General features: G+C 58.7%; 1 protein-coding gene and 1 long non-coding RNA gene across 5 annotated transcripts; both read left to right on the forward strand.

The window, feature by feature from the left end:
- Positions 1 to 59: 59 nt before the first annotated feature.
- LOC136402546 (uncharacterized) lies at positions 60 to 7602 on the forward strand. Its single transcript, XR_010750986.1, has 3 exons — positions 60 to 239; positions 5870 to 6003; positions 6577 to 7602. It is a non-coding gene; the product is annotated as an uncharacterized lncRNA (long non-coding RNA).
- An 804-nt stretch (positions 7603 to 8406) lies between these two features.
- FBXL16 (F-box and leucine rich repeat protein 16) lies at positions 8407 to 18201 on the forward strand. 4 transcript variants are annotated; one of them, XM_066383014.1, is made up of 8 exons: positions 8407 to 8758; positions 10038 to 10180; positions 11605 to 11767; positions 15195 to 15856; positions 16365 to 16873; positions 17158 to 17242; positions 17596 to 17659; positions 17880 to 18201. In XM_066383014.1, the coding sequence occupies exons 4-8, from the start codon at positions 15209 to 15211 to the stop codon at positions 18026 to 18028; spliced, it is 1455 nt and encodes a 484-aa protein (XP_066239111.1). In that variant the 5' UTR covers positions 8407 to 8758; positions 10038 to 10180; positions 11605 to 11767; positions 15195 to 15208; the 3' UTR covers positions 18029 to 18201. The 4 variants fall into 4 exon arrangements, with proteins under 4 accessions (XP_066239111.1, XP_066239112.1, XP_066239110.1 ...); XM_066383015.1 differs by lacking the exon at positions 11605 to 11767 and having other exon boundaries at positions 8407 to 8763; XM_066383013.1 differs by lacking the exon at positions 11605 to 11767.
- Positions 18202 to 19605: the final 1404 nt, after the last annotated feature.

Here is a 19605-nt window from a genome sequence, read left to right on the forward strand (position 1 = left end):
GCGCCTGAGCTGCAGGAGGAGGGCCGGCCGGGCTGCCAATCGCGGCCCGGTCCCGGGACTTTCGGCCAATCGCAGCGGCGTTCGCGGTGTAGAGGACACTCCCGCGACCACCGAGGCGCCTGGGAGGGGGTTCCGAGTTCTTCCTGCTCTGTGCCGCCCCTCGAGGTCCCCCCGTCCTCAGCCTTGTGCACGCGGCCCCGGTTGGCCCGCAGTTCTTCGAGCCCTTGGCCAAGATGTGGGTAGGTTTGGTGCCCACTGAAACCTGGGGCGGGGGGGGGGGGGACACGGAGAAGTGCTCATCGCGAGTGGTCTTTTCCAAGATTGGGACCTGGGCTCTCAGCCTCCATCCTGCCCCAGCCTGGGCCCAACCAACATCAGGAGGCTGCAGATACCCAAGGGAGAGCGGCCAGATGTTGGGGCTGCTGGCATCTGTTGCAGGAGCCCAGGGGCAGTCCTGCACTGCAGAATCGGACCTCAGGGGGTCCCGCCCGACATGGGACCCTGGGATGGAGTGGATTCTTCAAAATGAAATGAAAGGCCTGACCTGTGTTGGCGCAGTGGATAAAGTGTCGACCTGGAAATGCTGAGGTCGCTGGTTCAAAACCCTGGGCTTGCCTGGTCAAGGCACATATGGGAGTTGATGCTTCCTGCTCCTCCCCCCCTTCTGTCTGTCTGTCTGTCTGTCTCTCTCTCTCTCTCCTCTAAAATGAATAAATAAATAAAAATAATTTTTAAAAAAATGAAATGAAAGGACTTGGTGCACAGAAATTTCCCACAGACAGGATTTCCCCTGAGGGGAGGGACTGGGGAATGGCTGGCCAGTGGGGACTGGAGAGATTCCAGGCCTGAGCAAAGGCCCTGAGGTGGGGGACAAGTGGACAGAGCTCTCAACAACCCTGGAAATCTCTGGGGTCAGCTAACAGAGGTCTTAGCCACAAAGCCAGAAGTCTAACTTCATACCCAGTCCCTTGGGATCACTGGTATCTTTAGCAGGATCTTCGAGAACTAGTATAGATTCTCTGCCATCTGTGGGTGTGAGCCCTTCACCTCACTGTCCCTCAAACCAAGCCCTCTTGCTATCCCTGAGAGCATGGCTGACAGATGAGGCCAAATGGCCCAAGGGGAAGCAAAGGTTGGGGCAGCTGCCAGACTGAGCGTACCATTGCCCTCACCCCTGCTCCCAGGGCCCTCCCAGGCCAAAGAAGGGCAAGACACCTACAGGGCTTAGGTGGTAGGGTGAGAGCTGCAGGCTATCACTTTCACAATAGCCGAGAGGTGGACACAACTCAAGTGTCCATCAACAGATAAATAGATAGTCAAAATGTGACTACAGAATACAATTTAGCCTTAAAAAGGAAAAAAATTCTGCCTGACCAGGCGGTGGCGCAGTGGATAGAGCGTCGGACTGGGATGTGGAGGACCCAGGTTCGAGACCCTGAGGTTGCCAGCTTGAGCGTGGGCTCATCTAGTTTGAGCAAAGCTCACCAGCTTGGACCCAAGGTCACTGGCTCAAGCAAGGGGTTACTCGGTCTGCAGAAGGCCCGCGGTCAAGGCACATATGAGAAGGCAATTAATGAACAACTAGGGTGTAGCAATGCGCAACGAAAAACTGATGATTGGTGCTTCTCATCTCTCTGTTCCTGTCTGTCTGTCCCTGTTTATCCCTCTCACTGACTCTCTCTCTGTCTCTGTAAAAAAAAAAAAAAAAAAGGAAAGAAATTCTGACACATGTTATAATATGGATGAGCCTTGAGGACATTCTGCTCAGTGAAATACTGTAAGCCAATTACAAAAGGACAAATATTGATGATTATACTTCTGTGAGGCTTATTCATAGAGATAAAGTAGAATGGTGGGTGCTGGAGCTGGGAGGAATTTGGGATGGGAAATTAGTGTTTAATGGGAACGGAGTTTTGGTTTGGGATGATGAAACATCCTGGAGATGGATAGTGGTGAGAGTTGCATGACAAAGTGAATGTACTCAAACAGTACTGAACTGTACACCTAAAAGTGGTTAAAATGGTTGTATTTTACCCAATTAAAAATAAAAAGGGCCCCTGGCCGGTTGGCTCAGCGGTAGAGTGTCGGCCTGGCGTGCGGGGGACTCGGGTTCAATTCCCAGCCAGGGCACATAGGAGAAGCGCCCATTTGCTTCTCCCCCCTCCTTTCCTCTCCGTCTCTCTCTTCCCCTCCCGCAGCCAAGGCTCCATTGGAGCAAAGATGGCCCGGACGCTGGGGATGGCTCCTTGGCCGCTGCCCCAGGCGCTAGAGTGGCTCTGGTCTCGGCAGAGCGACCCCCGGAGGGTCAGAGCATCGCCCCCTGGTGGGCAGAGCGTCGCCCCTGGTGGGCGTGCCGGGTGGATCCCGGTCGGGCGCATGTGGGAGTCTGTCTCTCCCCGTTTCCAGCTTCAGAAAAATACAAAAAATAAATAAATAAATAAAAATAAAAATAAAAATAAAAAGGGACCTGACCTGGTGGTGGCGCAGTGGATAGAGCCTTGACCTGGGACTCTGAGGACCCAGGTTCGAAACCCTGAGGTCACCGGCTTGAGTGTGGGATCATAGACATGACCCCATGGTGACTGGCTTGAGCCCAAAGGTTGCTGGCTTGAAGCCCAAGGTCACTGGCTCAGCTGGAGCCCTCCTCCCCATCAAGGCACGTATGAGAAAGCAAAGAACAACTCAAGTGCCACAGCAAGTTGATGTTTCTCATCTCTCTCCCTTCCTGTCTCTCTTTAAATAATAAAAAGGGATAGCTAGGGCCTGGGCTGGGTACTAGAAGGCAAAAGAGGCACTGTAGGAGGAAGGGAAAGAGCACAGGGTCAGCTGCTATAGCTGCCCTTGCCAAGGTGGTGGATCCACTAATGCAGGGGTCCCCAAACTACGGCCCGGCGGGCTGCATGGGGCCCCCTGAGGCCATTTATCCGGCCCCCGCCGCACTTCCAGAAGGAGCACCTCTTTCATTGGTGGTCAGTGAGAGGAGCATAGTTCCCATTGAAATACTGGTCAGTTTGTTGATTTAAATTTACTTGTTCTTTATTTTAAATATTGTATTTGTTCCTGTTTTGTTTGTTTTTTTTACTTTAAAATAAGATATGTGCAGTGTGCATAGGGATTTGTTCATAGTTTTTTTTTATAGTCCGGCCCTCCAATGGTCTGAGGGACAGTGAACTGGCCCCCTGTGTAAAAAGTTTGGGGACCCCTGCACTAATGGCTGGTCACTAAAGCCTTGGCCTCCTCTGCCCAGGCTTCTAAAGTGGAGAGTGGGCTCCATGCGCCCTCTAGTGGCACTGTGGAGAAACAGCCTCAGACCCACCTCCAGCCTGCCTAAGGCCCCCAGCTCCTCACCCCAACCCTCCCCCCAGATATTGGGCGGGTGTCTGTGGATGCGAGGGAGGGGTTCCTGACAGGTGACTTGGTCCAGAAAGGGCACACATCTGCGCTTGAGCTGTCTCTTCACCAGGCCTCCCCAGCCCTAGCCTCTTCTTTGAGGGCCCCTGAAATGATGTCATTTAAAGGAGACCCCAGGGTGAGGGGGGCGGTGTTCAGGGGTAAATGGTGATACAGAGACTAGACTTGGGGTGGTGAACACAGTACAGTGTACATATGATGTGTTGTATAATTGTGCACCTGAAATCTGTATGATTTTGTTAACCAGTGTCACCCCAATAAAGTCAGTAAAAAGGGGGGAAAAAGAAGACCTGACAGGACCGCCTGTCCTCACAGCTCCTGGCCCCACCCAGGAAAACACCTAGGTGTTGTTAGCCATTGGAGGTCTGCTGCCTACGGGACAGGATGCCCGGAAGGCCATGTCTGGCTTCTGTTGCTGTGGTGCAGGACCTGACACACGGCAGGTACCTAGTAAACACCCGGAGACTGAGTGTGTGGCAGAGTGGACGAGTGAGTGAGTGAGTGAGTGCATGAACGGAGGAATATCTCAACCCTCAGGCAGCTCCCTCGATGTCTGTGCTCAGTTTGAGGGCTCCTTCACATCTCCCAGTGCCTGACCCTCCAAAAAGGGCCTTTTCCTATTCCCACTCAAAACCTAGGTCCTGGCAAGGGGCTGGAGCCAATGTTGGGACAAGGAGTAGTGTCTGAGGTGAGGTGAGCCCTGCCCTGCACAGTGCCTGTAACAGGTAGCACTGACCTCCGCAGGGAAGGCAACCCCACGGGTTGAAGGGCACCTGCCAGGAAGCCTGCAGTGCTGGGGGCACAAGCAAGGAGCAAGGCACAGCCTGGCATGGCCAGGGGCCTGGCAGAGCAGCACAGAAGCCAGAGAAGAGTGCCCAAGTCCGGAACAGGCCAAGGGCTCCAAGGCCAGGATTGCGCTAAAGGGCAACCCCCTGAACCAGGAAGTTGGCCAGTGGGAGGCAGGCAGCCAGCCAGCCCCAAGCCCATCAGCCAGAGGAGAGTTTGGACAGTGAACAGAGCCCCCATGGAAATAGTAAGAAAGCCCAGAGAGAGAGGCCAAGCCTCTCACTTGTCCAAGAGCTCCCGCCTGGGCTCCCACTCTTGCAAAGGCAGGGCAGAGAGAGAGATGTGGGCCTAGCGAAGGCCAGCTTCACCCATGTCACTGAGAGCCTGTGGCCACTCAGATGTCTGCAGTCAGGACCACTCGCACTCCTGAGTGGGGCTGGGGGCCAGGGACAGCAGGCACAGTTCCACAGCTGAGGGCCAGGGGGTGTCTGGAGCCTGCCAGAACCTATACCACTCAGTGATGTTCTCTGATGGTACTGTGAGCACAGACCTGGATCACACTTGCCCAGCCTGACTTAGGGCACCCTAGGGTGCTGAAATGACCAGCTCCACCCCAGAAACCCCGTCAGGGAGATGGTCATATCTGCCAAGTCTTCCGGGCAGCCTGTGCTGGCTCTGGTTCCCCTCGCCTGCACCCCACTCTCCTACCCCCACCCCAGGCAGTATCTAGACTTGCCACCTATGAGCCTGCCCCTGGAGACATGGGGCAGGTTTCCAGTAGCCAGGATATTTTCCTCACTTTGACAAGAAACACACACACATGCACACACACACACGCACACACGCACATGCACACATGCACACACACCTTGCATCTTCTCCAGGAGCCAAAAATGCAATTGCAGGCTGATTTGCAGCTGAGCTAAAAATAACTGCCAGACTCCAGCCAGGACTGAGAAAATATCCCATTGCTAGGAGACAACTGTTACCAGGAGACTGCCATTGCTAGGCGACAGGGTTGCCTTGGTGACAGCTAGACTCTGAGTCATCCTCAGCCCTGGCGGCTCCACCCCACTGCCTGGTAGGTGGGGCCTGGGTCCCAGGAGGAGGGAACGCAGGGAGCAGAAGCTAGGAGATAGCGGAGAGACACATCACTTGTGGTTGTCCACCCACGGCCACCACGGCTAGCCCGGGCTGAGACGTTCTCATTCCTGTAGGCATCCATTCTGGCTGCCGAGTGTTGAGTGTGTTTGGCTAAACACATTGTGGCCTGCCCAAACCCCAAGGGCCCCTCCCCAGGCACTGTCAGAGCCCCTCAGGTGGGGCTGAGGTAGTGATGGGCAGTGTCCATCTCATGACTCCATAGCAGGAGGCTTCAGGGCCAGTCTAATCACTACTGGGCATGAGGGTCACCCCACCTGTGCTGCACTAGACCTTCAGGGCACCCCCTGGGGCCCCAGGCCCACTTCCCAGGAGACCTGGGGCCTGCTGAGGGAGGGAGTATTTGGACCTAGGCTGGTGCTCGAGGGCACACATACCACTCCAGAGCCTTCCAAGGAAAGAGGCCTGATGACCTCTTGTGAGGAGCCTCAGGGTGTTTCAAAGCCACAAGGGGTGACCCCATTATGGGCATCCTCATTCCCTGATGTGACAGTGCCTCCCTCTCTCATAGCCCCAAGGTCTCGGGACAGGATGTGCCAACGGCCTTCAGTTCTCACTCCCCGGGACTCCAGAGCTGGAATTCCCCAGCAGCCTGAACTGAGGAGAGTCCATGTTCAGGCATGGAAACAAGGGACGGTGCTCCAGGTGAGTTGATGCTCTAGGGGAGGGACCTCGTACCTTCTTGGCCCAGGAGGAAGGACAGTGTGGCAGAAGCTCCAGAATAAGGGACAAGGTTGGGGGTTGGTGGCCTGTGGGCTTTGTAGGCTGCAGAACAGAGTCCTGGGAAGATGGGGACCATATCTGCACTTTGTTTTTTTGTTTTATATATATTTTTTAATTTATTCATTTTTAGAGAAGAGAGAGAGAGAGAGAAGGGGGAGGAGCAGGAGCATCAACTCCCATATGTGCCTAGACCGGGCAAGCCCAGGGTTATGAACCGGCAACCTCAGCATTCCAGGTCGACGCTTTATCCACTGCGCCACCACAGGTCAGGCCATATCTGCACTCTGAAGTGACCCCTCTGCATCACGGGGAGAATAGGTGGAGGACAGCAGGGTCAGAGCAGTGAGGAGGTAGCTGTCATCAGCCACGGAGGAGAGAGGCACCTGGCACAGAGAGGAGGGCACAGGTGGAGAGGCAAGCTGCCCACGGGAGTTCGGGAGGCAGGCCTCCCACAGCAGTATTTCATATCTCTCTGAATAACTGCTCTTTGCTCAGGTTCTTCCAAGGAAGGCAAGCTTCTCAGGCCCCTTTGAGGGCACAGCTCGCTCTCTGCAAGAAGCCCTGACACCTCCTCAGGAACAAGAACCCCAGCCCCAGGCACGAGATGAAGCTCTGCCTGCCCATCAGGACTATATCCACACTGGGGTCCATGCCAGCCTGAGCCTGTGCCCACGGGGTGGAGGCTGAGCTGGAAGACCAGCTTGCCAGCCTCGCATGCCAGAGGTGACTGGACAGGTTGCACAAAACTCTAGTCACCCCAAATGTCCTCACACATCCCATCGTGCCTGCCCATGCCAAGCCTCCTCCTGATTCACGTCCGCCCAGAGGCAAGACTGATTCTTCAGTCTCTGCCACACCAGGGAGCTGCCTTCACCCAAGCCAGGGTCCCACACACTGAAAGAACAGCACCCCCCCCCCCCAGACCAGCCAGGGTCCCGCCAGCCTGGCTCCCCCCTGCCGCTCCCATCCTCACTGGACCCTGCTTCTGGTCATAATGCTGCAAACACCAAATACCAACTGGCTCCATTTCTGTGAAGACACTCTCAGGGAGCCTCCCTCAGCCCAGACGTGAAGAGCCTACTCTGCTCTCCCCACACGTGGTCCCCCACTGTCGCTGCTCCTAGGAGTCCGCAGGATGAGTACTGTTAGCCTCTGTCCTCCTCTCTGAGCCTGCTGGGAGGCCTGGTATCTCTAGTGGTCCAGACAGCCCTCCACAGCTACCTGCCACATCCCACTTCCTCTGCCCTCTCTCCCAGTCTGGTCCCCACAAAGTAGCCGCCACCCCAGCCTCCCATCTGCTACAGAGGAAACTTGCCAGACTCCTTAAGGCCACAGGACCTTTGCACACCGGTTCCTGCACCACTCACCATCTCGCCCTTGGGGTGTCCGCTCAAGTGCCACGTCCTCAGGAGCCTTATCACCCCACCTGGAAGGCGTCACTATCACTGACCCTCTTCAACACTCATTGCACTCAAAATGATCACTTTTTAAAAATTGCTTCGAGAGAGAAAGACAGGAAGAGAGAGAGAACTATCGACTTCTTGTTCCACTTTTTTATTCATTCATTGGTTGATTCTTGTATGTGCCCTGACCTGGAATCAAACCCGCAGCCCTGGCAGTTGGGAAAACTAAGCAACCTGGCCAGGGCCAAAGTCTCAGAAATGATCTTTTGGTCATTTGTTTCTCAGCTCTGCGCGTGTGTATGTCTCCCACTGACGGGGGTTCCTGGGTCTGACACCCAGCAGGTGCTTGGAGGATGTGAGGGCCTTGAAGGGCGACTGGGCGCCCGCTCCGCAGGAGGTGCAGGAAGGGTTAGGGTTAAGGTTAGGGTCCAACCGTCATTGGCCCCGCAGGTGGCATCCTGGGGTTAGGACGAACGGGGCCGGCCCGAGTCCCACGGGACCGCCCGCCCGCGCCAAAGGGTCGAGTCTTCTGTGCACGCAGGATCTGGGGTCCCCACTGCTCTGGGCAGGCAGGGCTCGCTGCACGCCAGCTCTCCGGCCCCGCGCCCTGCCCTCCCCTCGCCTCCCTCCCTCTCGTGCCCTCCTCTTGCCCTTCCCTCCTGTCCCCGCGCAGCCGCGCGCCGACGTTTGTTATTGTGAGGGCGCCCGCGGCGAAGGTGGGGGCAGGGTGCGGGCCGGAACTGGCGCGTGCCCGTGGGCGCCGCGGCGGGAGCGCGCTGTGCGCGCGACGGGGCGGGGCGGGGCGGGGCTCGGAATCCTGGGCGCTCCCGCCCGGGCTCCCCAACCCGGATTGGCTCCGACGCCGGGAACGCGCGAGGGCGCGGCGCGTAGGGCCGGGCGGGGGGCGCGCGCGGCGCCGCCGGCGACCGCGGAGGAGCGGAGGGAGGAGGGTGGAGGAGGACCGCGGGGAGGAGGGCGAGGGGAGGGAGAAGGCGCCGCCTGGCTCCCTGCAAAGCGGCCTTATTTATCCGGGCACAGCCTCAGCCTCCCCGGTGGGAGGCTTGGGGCGGCCGATCCTCTCCCACCGGGGAGCTCCTCTCGGGTACGGCCGAGGTGGCCGGCCAGGCCGGGTACCGGACGCGGGGTGCGGCCGGGCCCTGCCGGCCAGGCCAGCACCTCCGCCGCCTCCCGCTTCTCCGGCGCCCATGCCGGGCTCCCCATGACGGGAGGACGCCCGGCGAATAGCGTGGCATGAGCCTGGAGCCCGGGCTGAGGTAAGGTGTGCTCCTGGACAGGCTGCAGGGTGGGGAGGGGCCAGGCTACGCCACCACGGCGACCACAATGAGAGGGCGGGGAGGGGGCCTGAGACAGCGCCTCTGCCACCCTGAGGACTTATGTAACCGCAGCCCCTTCCCTGGCTGTGGCCGCTGGGAGTCGGGCCCTGCCAGGCCTGCCCACAGCCCCTTACCCTAACGGAGGGCCTGGTCGAGGCCCACTCCCCATGGCAACTGGACCAAGACTGTGGGAACCAGAAATGCATGCCCGCAGCTCTCCTGAAGGGGTGAGGTCCTGGACCGTCTCTGAGCTGGCATTACCCACCTCGGCACCCGGAGCTCCTGGGCCTATGAGGTGTTAGATACGATTACACTCCGGGTGGAGCTGTGTGGACAGGTAGCCTGAGGGGCCTGTCTGCCCCTGGCCACCTTCTGTCCCTGGGCCCATATGGAGCTGCCACAGTGGAAGAAGGAGAAGGAGGGGATGGATGGGAGGGGTTTGGGCACCTGCCTGGTTAAGTAGGAGGGGTCAGGCCTTGGCCAAAGCTGGAGGGTATCAGAAGGGGAAATGGGTACCCCGAGACTTGCTGGGGAGGGGTCCTGTACTCCTGGAGTTTGAGTGGGTGGGGAGAATCGCACACCAATCACCCCAGAAGGATAAAAGTCCTGGCTATTGGAGCCTCAGGGAGCCCACAGCCCAGTGGCCACTCCTCCAGCCCCTCCCTGCTTCTGCACAAGAAGCCTTCCCTCCAGAGAGAGAGCAGATGGTGGATGCCACCTCACCTGCCCCCTCCATCGGCACCTCCCCACACCCACCACCTCCTAGGGCCCAGTGACCAGAGTCAGCTCAGGCCACCCTGGTGCCAGGAAGGCACAGGGCCCCTCTTCTACCAGGCTCCTTGAAAGCTGCTGGACAGCAGCCTAGACTCAGAAGGCCTGGTCTGGGCTGGGCCCCTGAGACGTCCTGTAGACCAGTGCGTAAGCCTGATGGAGACTCATTGGTTCAGCAGGAGGTGGCCATAGGGCTAGACCAGAGCTTTCTGGAGAGGAGAAAGTCATGCCCCGGTTGTAAACATGGGCAGTACAGGGTGGGCTGTTCAGGCCCTAGGGGATCCCTGACCTCGGCTACCCCAGTGCCTGCAGACTCCACTATCTGGCTCCCTTCACCTCAGCCATCCCTCATCTGCCCCCTCATGGGCCATGCCCGTGAGCAACCTCTAGTGCTGGGGAGGGAGGTTCATGGGACAGGCACCACCCTCCGGCTCACACCCACTTCCAGGGCACTTGAGCGAGTCCTGTCTCCCACTGATGAGAAGAAAACAAGTGGATCCGAGGTTGGGGGACCTGGAGCCCTTCAGACAGCTGGGCCCAGGCCCAGGAAGGCCTGTACTGCTGAAATCCAGAGAGACATCTCACCCTGAGGTAGGGGAAAGGGCTCCTGGCCTGGCCTGCTCTGCTGCACACAGCCCCGTTTTATGACATGTATCTGAGAGGCTGGCATGGGGGAGGCGTGGAGGTGGCAGTGAAGGAGGGTCTGTGGGGTCAGAGGGTGGCCCAGCATCTTCCCCACCAGCAAACTGGAGGAGTTTCAACCAGACCAGCTGCAGAGGATGAGCTTGGGCTACCTTCCCCCACGGGGCAGGAGAGAGGGGGCGGGGTCGAGGTAGCCACCCAAAGCAGCATGCACCAGACACCTTAGGCCTGGGCCCAGGGGTGGGTGGGTGGGGGGTGAGCTCAGGTCTTTCAGAGGAGAGGGGCTGAGATGAGGCCTGGAACACAACATCCACTCCCCAAGGCAGCAGTCTCACATGGCCGAGCTTCCCTGAGCTTGGCCAAAGACTTGAAGCACGAACTCCAGTCTCTCTCAAGGCAACGTGCGCCCTTCGCAGAGGCCCTGGTGCATGGGTGGGGCAGCCTGCACCCCAGCAGCATCTCCACGCTGGGGGCGGGAGGGGAGCGCTGCTGCTAGGACATGTGCAAAGTCAAGTGCCGGGGATGCGAATGTGCCTGACTCACGGGCTTGTCACGGAATGTGTCAGCCTGCACCATACCCCACTCCCAAGCTGCCCTGGTTGTCACCCCAGCCCCAGGGCCACCACCAGAGATCGAGCTATGGGATATTTTCTGGCTACCCACACCCCACCTAGCTTCATGGCCCTCAGCAGGCAGGGGTAAGTAGTCAGTGCTGGTTTTACTGGGGCCAGGCCCCCCAGTATCCAGGGCAGGCTGCCGCAGACGAGGCATCAGGGATGGAGGAAGAGTCCTCTGAGGTGGGGGTCCCCAGGGGTGGAGTGTTTCCTGGGAACAAGCAGTCCAAAAGAAGAGTGTCCCAGTGGTGGACATGGCAGCTTGCAACCTCTGGAAGGAGAGCAGGGGTGTGACAGGGACAACGGTGGGAGAGACCGTTCCAAGCTGGGAAGTCACAAGGATGGAAGAAGCAGAAAAAAGCGGAGAAAGAGGCCACGGGAGGTGCGCCTGGCCAGCGGCAGCCGGCCAGGGGCCCCGGATTGCCCTCTGGACCACCGAGGCTGGCCTGGGCTTTGGAAGTCAGACAGATAGGGACCTTGGGGTCAAATCCCAGCTTTATACAACTTCTAAAAAGATACTCTCTGAGTCCAGCTTTCCCCCACTGGGGTCAGGCAGTGTGTGGAGTGCTCTGACCAGCAATGGGGGGCATGGTGTGGGGAAGAGCAGGATCGCTACCATTCCTTACTCTTGCTGGTGCCTGTCCCCTTCTCCCTGAGTCTGGCCAGATTATGGGAGACAGACAGCCAGCTTCCTTAACCCCACAGCTCCCAAAGGGGAGTCTCAGCCAGAGAGGAAACATGTGGTGTCCTCTTCCTAAGGGTCAGAGCTCCAGGATCTTGGGGGCCTTCTCAGAGATTCTGGCACCAACCCAGTCTCAGTGGCCTTCCTCCCCATGGACACTGGCCTCTGCCACAACTGGGATTATTGAATTGAGCAGCAGCCCCCCACCAAGTGCCCTCCTCTTAATCTAACTGTCCTCCGGTAAGCCTCATTGGCCTCAGGCAGCCACACTCTTTCTGCATGACCCTGCTAACTGGACTGCCATTCCTCATTCATTTATTCAGCAAGCACTGAGAGACCCCGAAGCCATACCATTTCTTCTCAAGGACTCAACAGTGATGATAGCCCAGCTGACGACTGAGACGCTGGAGGTGTTTTCTCAGTGCTGGGGATCCCGTGTGTGTGGGGGCAATAGGGGCAGTGCTTACACCAAAAAATGGAAAAGAAGGAGGTTGCAGGGTTAAGGGGCACAGAGGCCTACCGAGCAAGCAGGGGAACCAGCATGTGCCCAGGCGGAGATGGGGAGGGAGGAGGAATGCAGGACAGGAATCGGGGCTGGGGAGATGGCAGGCAAGGCTGTAAGGTCGACTTGCTGGGTCTCAGGCTCTAGTGATGACCTGGAAAAGAGGCAGCTCCTTATGAAGGCTCAGCATGGCTATCGGCAGACTGTCAGCCTGGAAGTCACAAAGTTCTGTAGTCCTCGCAGGAGACTCGAGGACCCCACCGTGCTCCCCAAGTCCACGCTGGCTCCCATGCCTCACCAGGAGTCTGCTGGGGAAACACGGAGGCTCTCCCAACTGGCACCCTGATCCAGCTCTGGCTCAGGCTGATGGGGACAAGCAAGTCAAGTAGTGGCCACAGCGTCCCTCTTTCCCTGGGGCAAGCCCAGGAGCCTTAAGCCCTGGGGATCTCCCCTGGAATTCTACTCCACACTGAGCAACAACCCATGAGGGCTAGGTTAATAATAGTGCAAATGTGGCCATCTTTTTAAAAAGACTCCCAGCATTAACTCCTGGTATTTATTGACTCCTGCCTAAATGAGGAGGCAGCCCCCAGCAAACTGGCAGCTGCCCTTAACCCCTCCTAGCAAGAAACTCCAAACATGTCCCCAAGCCACACTGGGTACTGTCACAGGTACCAGGAAGGTGGGGGCTCTGCAACCCATCTGGCCAGAGGGGCCTTGTCCTAGTTCTCCCGAGCTCTCTTGCCGAACTGAGTGTGACGAGTCTCTGGAACCCGGCAGAACCATGAACAAGGTTGAGGAGCAGCAGGGCTGCCTCTAGGAAGGCAGCTCCAATCCAGGGCCTGGGGTAGGGGACTGGGAGCGCTGACTGACAGGCAGGACAGTATCTTCTGGCCAGGGATGGGGGTGTGGAAAGAGAAGCAGACAGAACTCTAACACTACCCCCAGGCTGCAGAGGGTCATCCTGCTCCTGGCCACTCCTCGTGGGTTCTCACCAGTGGCAAGTTGGTTTTCACCAGCTCGGCCCTGCGGCTTGGAGGGTGGGGATGGTTCTGTGGGCGTGTGCAAATGTGAGCGCCACTGGGGGACAGGAAGGGAGCCTCACAGTTGCCCTGGACATCCACGTGCATCCCCCCAACTCAGGAGCTCCACGTGCACACCATGGTTGGGAGCATTTTCAACCTAAATCTGCTCTTGAGTTATTTCTCCCCTGTTGCCGCCCCCGCCGCCTCCTTAGGATCTTAGACAAGCAGGGCGGCTTCTTTCCTCCCCCCTGCCCCCCTTCCTCCGCCTCCAGGGCCCATCCCAGCTAAGCTGGGTTTGCCGGATCCATCCGCCCTACACCACACCACCAGCCGCTGTCCGCGGTGGAGGCGGCTGGGCCTCGCCTCCGAGCACGCGCACAGCGGCTGTAGGGGCGCTGTCCATGGTGCTGCGCGCCGAGGGGCCAGCCGGCCGCGCCTAGTCTGTGGGAAGCGGCGGCGGAAGCTGGGTGGGCGGTGCACCCTGAGCCGTGAAATCATGGAGTCCCGCTCCAGGGACACAGAAAGTTTTCAGGCTGGGCCTGCCTCTCTAAACCCAGCAGCCCAAAGGAAGGAGCTACTGGGACAAACTAGCCCCCGGATGCTGGAGTGGGGGCCGGTTGTGGGCTTTATTCTGTTCTTCCAGGAAACACTGCTGGCCACGATGGTCCCCTTCTCCTGTAGTGACGTTAAGAGCAGCCCTCATGTTAACCCAACCCCGCTACTGTAGGAAAACTAACTCCTTGGAGCCTCAGGTTTTGAATATGACCCCCTCAGAGCGGCTGTGATGTTGAAGTCCATGATTATCCCAGTGGGCAATCAGCAGATGTTATGGATGTCATGTATCAGCTTGTGTGAAGGCATGAGCTATAGTGAGGGGCCGACCTGAGCTGCCAAGTGGGGAAGGCTTTGAGTCCAAAGCTGGTTGGCGGTCATGAAGGCCACGTGTCTGTGCCTCCTGTCAAGACATGTTAGTGCTGGCAAGGATTGTCCTGTCCAGGGCGTGGAAGCAATGGAGGGTGTGGTCCTGGAAAGAGCAAGGTAGGATTGCCCACTTCATTCCCATGGCTCCTGTCCCCTTCCACTCTGGCAGGCCATGGGGTTCAGAGCGATGTCTGTGTCACTTTCCAAGTGCTTTTTGTGAACCATGCGCTATGCTTAGCTTTTTGCACATGCTGTCTAGTGGCAGGAGTATTGTTACTTCCCAGGCTTCTAAGTGAGCAAAGTCAGGCTTGGAGAAGGGATGGCCTTGCTCAGGCCACACAGCCAAGGCGAGAGGCCTGTTCTGAGTCCAGGGTGTGACCTTGTAGGGGAAAACAGTGCACAGCCTCCTCACTGGATGTCTCGTGTGGGCTGGGCAGGATATCTGGAATGTGGAGCAGAGGTAGCACTGTGAGGGTCCCACTGCCCCTTCTCTCAAGGGCCATCTGTGGCCTGTGCCTTCTGTCACGCATTCACAGCCTTGGAGGCCTGAGAAGGGGAGAGAGGGTGGTCTCATCCCTACCCTGGAGGGAGCTCTCTTCACAGTGTTCCATAACCTGCTCTGGTCCAAGCCTCTGTTCTACCACCGACTATGACCTTGAGCAAACAAGTCATACTGCCTCAGCCTCAGTTTCCTCATCTGGTCAATGGCTGCAGTATCCACAGCATCCTGAGCCACAAAACCTGCTGTAGTCATTGAGATTCTCAGGGACTGGTGTGTGAATCTCAGAGTACTGGGACTACTCCAGAAAGTCATGCTGACACCCCAAAGTGGAGGGGACAGAGACTACCCCAAATCCTTTCCCTCAATTGTTCAGCCCCTACGAAATGGAGGCAGGCACTGATGGCAGGCATCAGGGTAGCAAAAGTGCAGGGAGCATTTATGGATGAGTGTTGTCTCTCTCCACCTCTGTTTTCTCATCTGTGAAATGTCAGAAGCCTTGTGAGTGGGTGCAGGTTGAGCTCAGTGCACACCCTAAGTGCTCAGGGACTGGCCCTCTCCATTTGCTGCTGTCAGGGAGGGGAGCTTGCACTTAGATCCTTTTCTGTCAAGTAGTTCTGGGAGTGCCCTGGTAGAGGGTGTCCAGAGACAGGAAGGGGCCCAGCTCTGCCCTGCCCTCCCAGAGAGAGCATGGAACTCACTACGGGCCCCTATCTGCAGAGTGACGGAGGAAGATGTCCAGCCCTGGAGTCGACGGCGACCCCAAGCCCCCATGCTTGCCTCGAAATGGCCTGGTGAAGTTGCCGGGCCAGCCCAATGGCCTGGGTGCAGCCAGTATCACCAAGGGCACGCCAGCTGCCAGGAACCGCCCCTGCCAGCCACTGCCCCCACCCACTCTCCCACCACCACCCAGCCTGGCTGCCCCGCTACCACGGGCTGCCTTGGCTGGGGGCCTGTGCCCCCCAGCAGGGATACCCGTTGGTGGACCAGCCTCAGCCCCAGCACCTGCGCCCCCAGTGGAACGGCCACCACTGGCCACAGATGAAAAGATCCTCAATGGCCTCTTCTGGTACTTCTCGGCCTGCGAGAAGTGTGTGCTGGCCCAGGTGTGCAAGGCCTGGCGACGTGTGCTCTACCAGCCGAAGTTCTGGGCAGGCCTCACGCCTGTGCTGCACGCCAAGGAGCTCTACAACGTGCTGCCTGGTGGTGAGAAGGAGTTTGTGAACCTGCAGGGCTTTGCTGCACGTGGCTTTGAGGGCTTCTGCTTAGTTGGAGTGTCCGACCTGGATATCTGTGAGTTCATCGACAACTACGCCCTGTCCAAGAAGGGTGTCAAGGCCATGAGCCTCAAGCGCTCCACCATCACTGATGCTGGCCTGGAGGTGTGTACTGCTTCTGGCTCGCTGGCTCAGAAGGGATGGGGATGGGGGCAGGGCCAGACAGCAGCCACTGGACAGGTGTGAGGGTGAGGGGAATTGGGGGTTGGGCCCAGAGGAAGCTCAGGCACATGAGAAGCAATATAGCTGAGGGCTGAGTCAGTGCCCTGAGGTGGGCAGGGGGAGCAGGACTAGTCACATAATTTGAGCAACTGAGTCCAAAATGAAAATGCAGGTTCCTTGCTCAAAGATGAATGAACAGTGCCAGTTGGGAGGATACTGGAGGTAATGGGAAGAGCAGGGCAAAGGGCGTCCTCTTTTAGAGTGTGGTTGAGGTGTAACACTCGCTGTAAAGTGCACTTGTACAAGAGTACAGCTCCATGTATGTTTACACACGACTCCTTCCACCCTATCTCCTACCCTCCTCACCATGCCCTGTGGGGAGGGGCATACCTGGGCAGCCTAGGTGGATGTGAAGGTCAGGTCTCCTGACCCCAAACCTACTGGTCCACAGGTGATGCTGGAGCAGATGCAGGGTGTGGTGCGCCTTGAGCTGTCTGGCTGCAACGACTTCACCGAGGCAGGGCTGTGGTCCAGCCTGAGCGCACGCATCACCTCGCTGAGCGTGAGTGACTGCATCAACGTGGCCGATGACGCAATCGCAGCCATCTCACAGCTGCTGCCCAACCTGGCCGAGCTGAGCCTGCAGGCCTACCATGTGACTGACACGGCACTGGCCTACTTCACAGCGCGCCAAGGCCACAGCACGCACACCCTGCGCCTGCTCTCCTGCTGGGAGATCACCAACCACGGCGTAGTCAATGTGGTGCACAGCCTGCCCAACCTCACGGCGCTCAGCCTCTCTGGCTGCTCTAAGGTCACTGATGATGGTGTGGAGCTGGTGGCTGAGAACCTGCGCAAGCTGCGAAGCCTCGACCTCTCGTGGTGCCCGCGTATCACTGACATGGCCCTCGAGTATGTTGCCTGCGACCTGCACCGTCTGGAGGAGCTAGTGCTGGACAGGTGTGTGTGTCCCCCACCCCCAGGCCGTGGGGGTGAACAGTTTAGTGAACAGTTCCATAAGTAGTGGGGCTACAATGAGTGGGGAGGGTGCTGAGGGGCAGGGCCCTCAAAACGCGGGCCTAGTGTGGGTGAGGCGGGGCTGTGGAAATAAAGGTGCTATTACCAGTGGGGCAGGGGGTGAGTTCACGACAGGGGCACTGCAGGAAAAAGGGTAAGGGGTCGGAGCTGAGGGGCAAGGAGAGAGGGTTTTGAAGGTGGGCAGTCCCGCTCTGTTGCAACCACAGGTGTGTACGCATCACGGACACTGGCCTCAGCTATTTATCCACCATGTCGTCCCTCCGCAGCCTCTACCTACGATGGTGCTGCCAGGTACCGGCCCTCCAAGCCTCCGAAGATTGGGGAATAGGCAGGGGAGGTGGGGGGGCGCGGGTAATGCCCCGCCCAGACAGGCCTCTGATCTGCTCCCGGCCCACTCAGATCCTGTAAGGAAGTCTGGGATACCTCTACACCCAGCGGCCGAAGTAAGCGGAGCGTGCGGAGTCCCCAGGGCCCTCAACGGCACTCCCCAGCTGCCTCCTGGCTCCGTGGGGAGCTGAGAAACCCCCGTTTTGAACCCCGCTCCCTGCCCCTCCAGCAGCTCCAGGCCAGCGGCCTGACCCCAGGAGTGGGTCTCCTACAGGGCGCGAGCGGAAATAGTTAACTCGCTCCGCCCTCCCGCCCAGGTGCAGGACTTCGGGCTGAAGCACCTCCTGGCCATGAGGAGTTTGCGTCTCCTGTCTCTGGCAGGTGAGACTACCCCCTGCTGCCCTCCTGGATAGTGACCATGCCCCCCCCCCCCCTACACACACACACTTAGTCCGACCCCGCCAATCCTGCGTCTTCATATCGGGCTGACTCGCTGTTACCAAGCTCCAGGTCAGAAGATTAAGGTGCGGGGCACACTCTAGCCCCGCCCCTGCCCCGCCCCCGGGCTCCGCCCACTCAGCCACCGCCGGGTCCCCCGCAGGATGCCCACTGCTGACAACCACCGGGCTGTCGGGCCTGGTACAGCTGCAGGACCTAGAGGAACTGGAGCTGACTAACTGCCCCGGGGCCACCCCCGAACTCTTCAAGTACTTCTCGCAGCACCTGCCCCGCTGTCTCGTCATCGAGTAGCGCGGGGCCTCCGCGCCCCCGTCACAGGAACCGTCAGGCTCTGGGCGGGGACGCGAGAGCACTACTAAGGCCCCTCTTCCTGCACCCCTTGTCCAGCGCAAGAGGCGGAGTGAATCGGGGGCTAACCCTGCCCCGGGGCTCCCCCGGCTCCTCTCCTGGCCCTGCCCAGGCAGGGAGGGGCGACGGGCGATTCCCGCCCCACGCACGCACGCACACTCGGGGATTTGTGCATGCCCCTCGCTCGCGCCCTGCACGCCCACCCTCCGCTCCTCTGCAGCCACCTCCTATCATTCGCTCGCCCGCGGGGGTGGGCGGGGGCCGGGCCTGCTCCTGTGGGGCGCTTTAAGCTCGCCAGACGGCCGCCGTTACCACCTTCCCCGCCACACCCCGCTGTCTCCCAGCGGCCCCCCCGTCTCGGGCAGGGCCCAGGGGGCTGAGGGAGACTGGGCCCCCAGAACACAAGGGCCCGGAAAAGCCCCATGGGCTGCCCGAATCTTCCACCGCACCGCGCCTAGAGCCCTCAGAAGGTACAAGGGGAAACAGGCCACCGCCAAAGCCATTGCCCGCTGAGGAGCCCAAGTCCCACCCGCCCTTCCTCCACCTCATGCCAGCCTGACCTAAGAGACCTCCCCTTTTCTTTGCCACTGTGTGAGACAGTCCCACCCCCATCCGCAGGTCTACAAGTTCTTGGGCCCTGGCCAGACTGGGGCTAAATTAGGTTGAGAGAAGAGCAGAGTGGTTGACAATGACTTTGGCATAATCAACATTAGCCCAGCCAGCTCCAGTTCATCTCAGCCCAGAAGTGGTAACAGCTAGACCCAAGCTGCAGTGACTCGGGGCCCACAGGTCTTGGGAGCAGTCCTAGGTGGACCCTATACTGCACCCCCTGTAGCCAGCTGGGCCCAGGCCTCTCAGCACCACACTTCACCCTGGGCAGGTCTGTCAGGTAGAAGCTGGAAAAGTGGGCCTCAGCCAAGGCTCAGGGTCAACAGCAGCTAGTGACTCCGATCTTCCAGTGGCCAGCACACCCATAGCACCCAGAGGAGGGAGGGCTCCTTTCTAGCTACTACCCACCCCTCCTCAGTTTCCCAAACATCTGCTTGCCCAACTCGGCTCTAACCATATTCTGTCCAATCCCAAGACTTGGAAGTCCTAGGGGATGCTGGCACATCTTGGTAATTGCTGCAGAGGGGGCTGGGACCCCTTTCCATCCCAACCTTGAACCCCAGGAGATACAGCACCCACATCTAATCTTGGGACACCCCTGCCCCCAAGTGGTTGGAAGAGAGTAACCAGTTTCCAGAGGGTGAGAGAGAGAGAGAGAGCTGGAGAGAAAGAGCGAGCGAGAGATGCAATTGAAGCAGAGAAACAGTTCAACAGCCCAAAGATCTCTCTGCCCCTGCAGTGCCCGAAGGAGGCTCCTGGCTGAAGTCAGGAGCCAGTTTCTTTGGCCCTTCCCACAGCTCCTTAGTGGGGAGGTGGCAGCTGTCCAATTGTCCAAAGTATTAATGTAACTGAAGCTGTGACATTTCCAACAACTTTAGAAAGAAAAAATAAGGGGAGAGAGGAAAACCCAA

This window comes from Saccopteryx leptura, chromosome 4, assembly GCF_036850995.1.
Source record: "Saccopteryx leptura isolate mSacLep1 chromosome 4, mSacLep1_pri_phased_curated, whole genome shotgun sequence".
Lineage (NCBI taxonomy): Eukaryota > Metazoa > Chordata > Mammalia > Chiroptera > Emballonuridae > Saccopteryx > Saccopteryx leptura.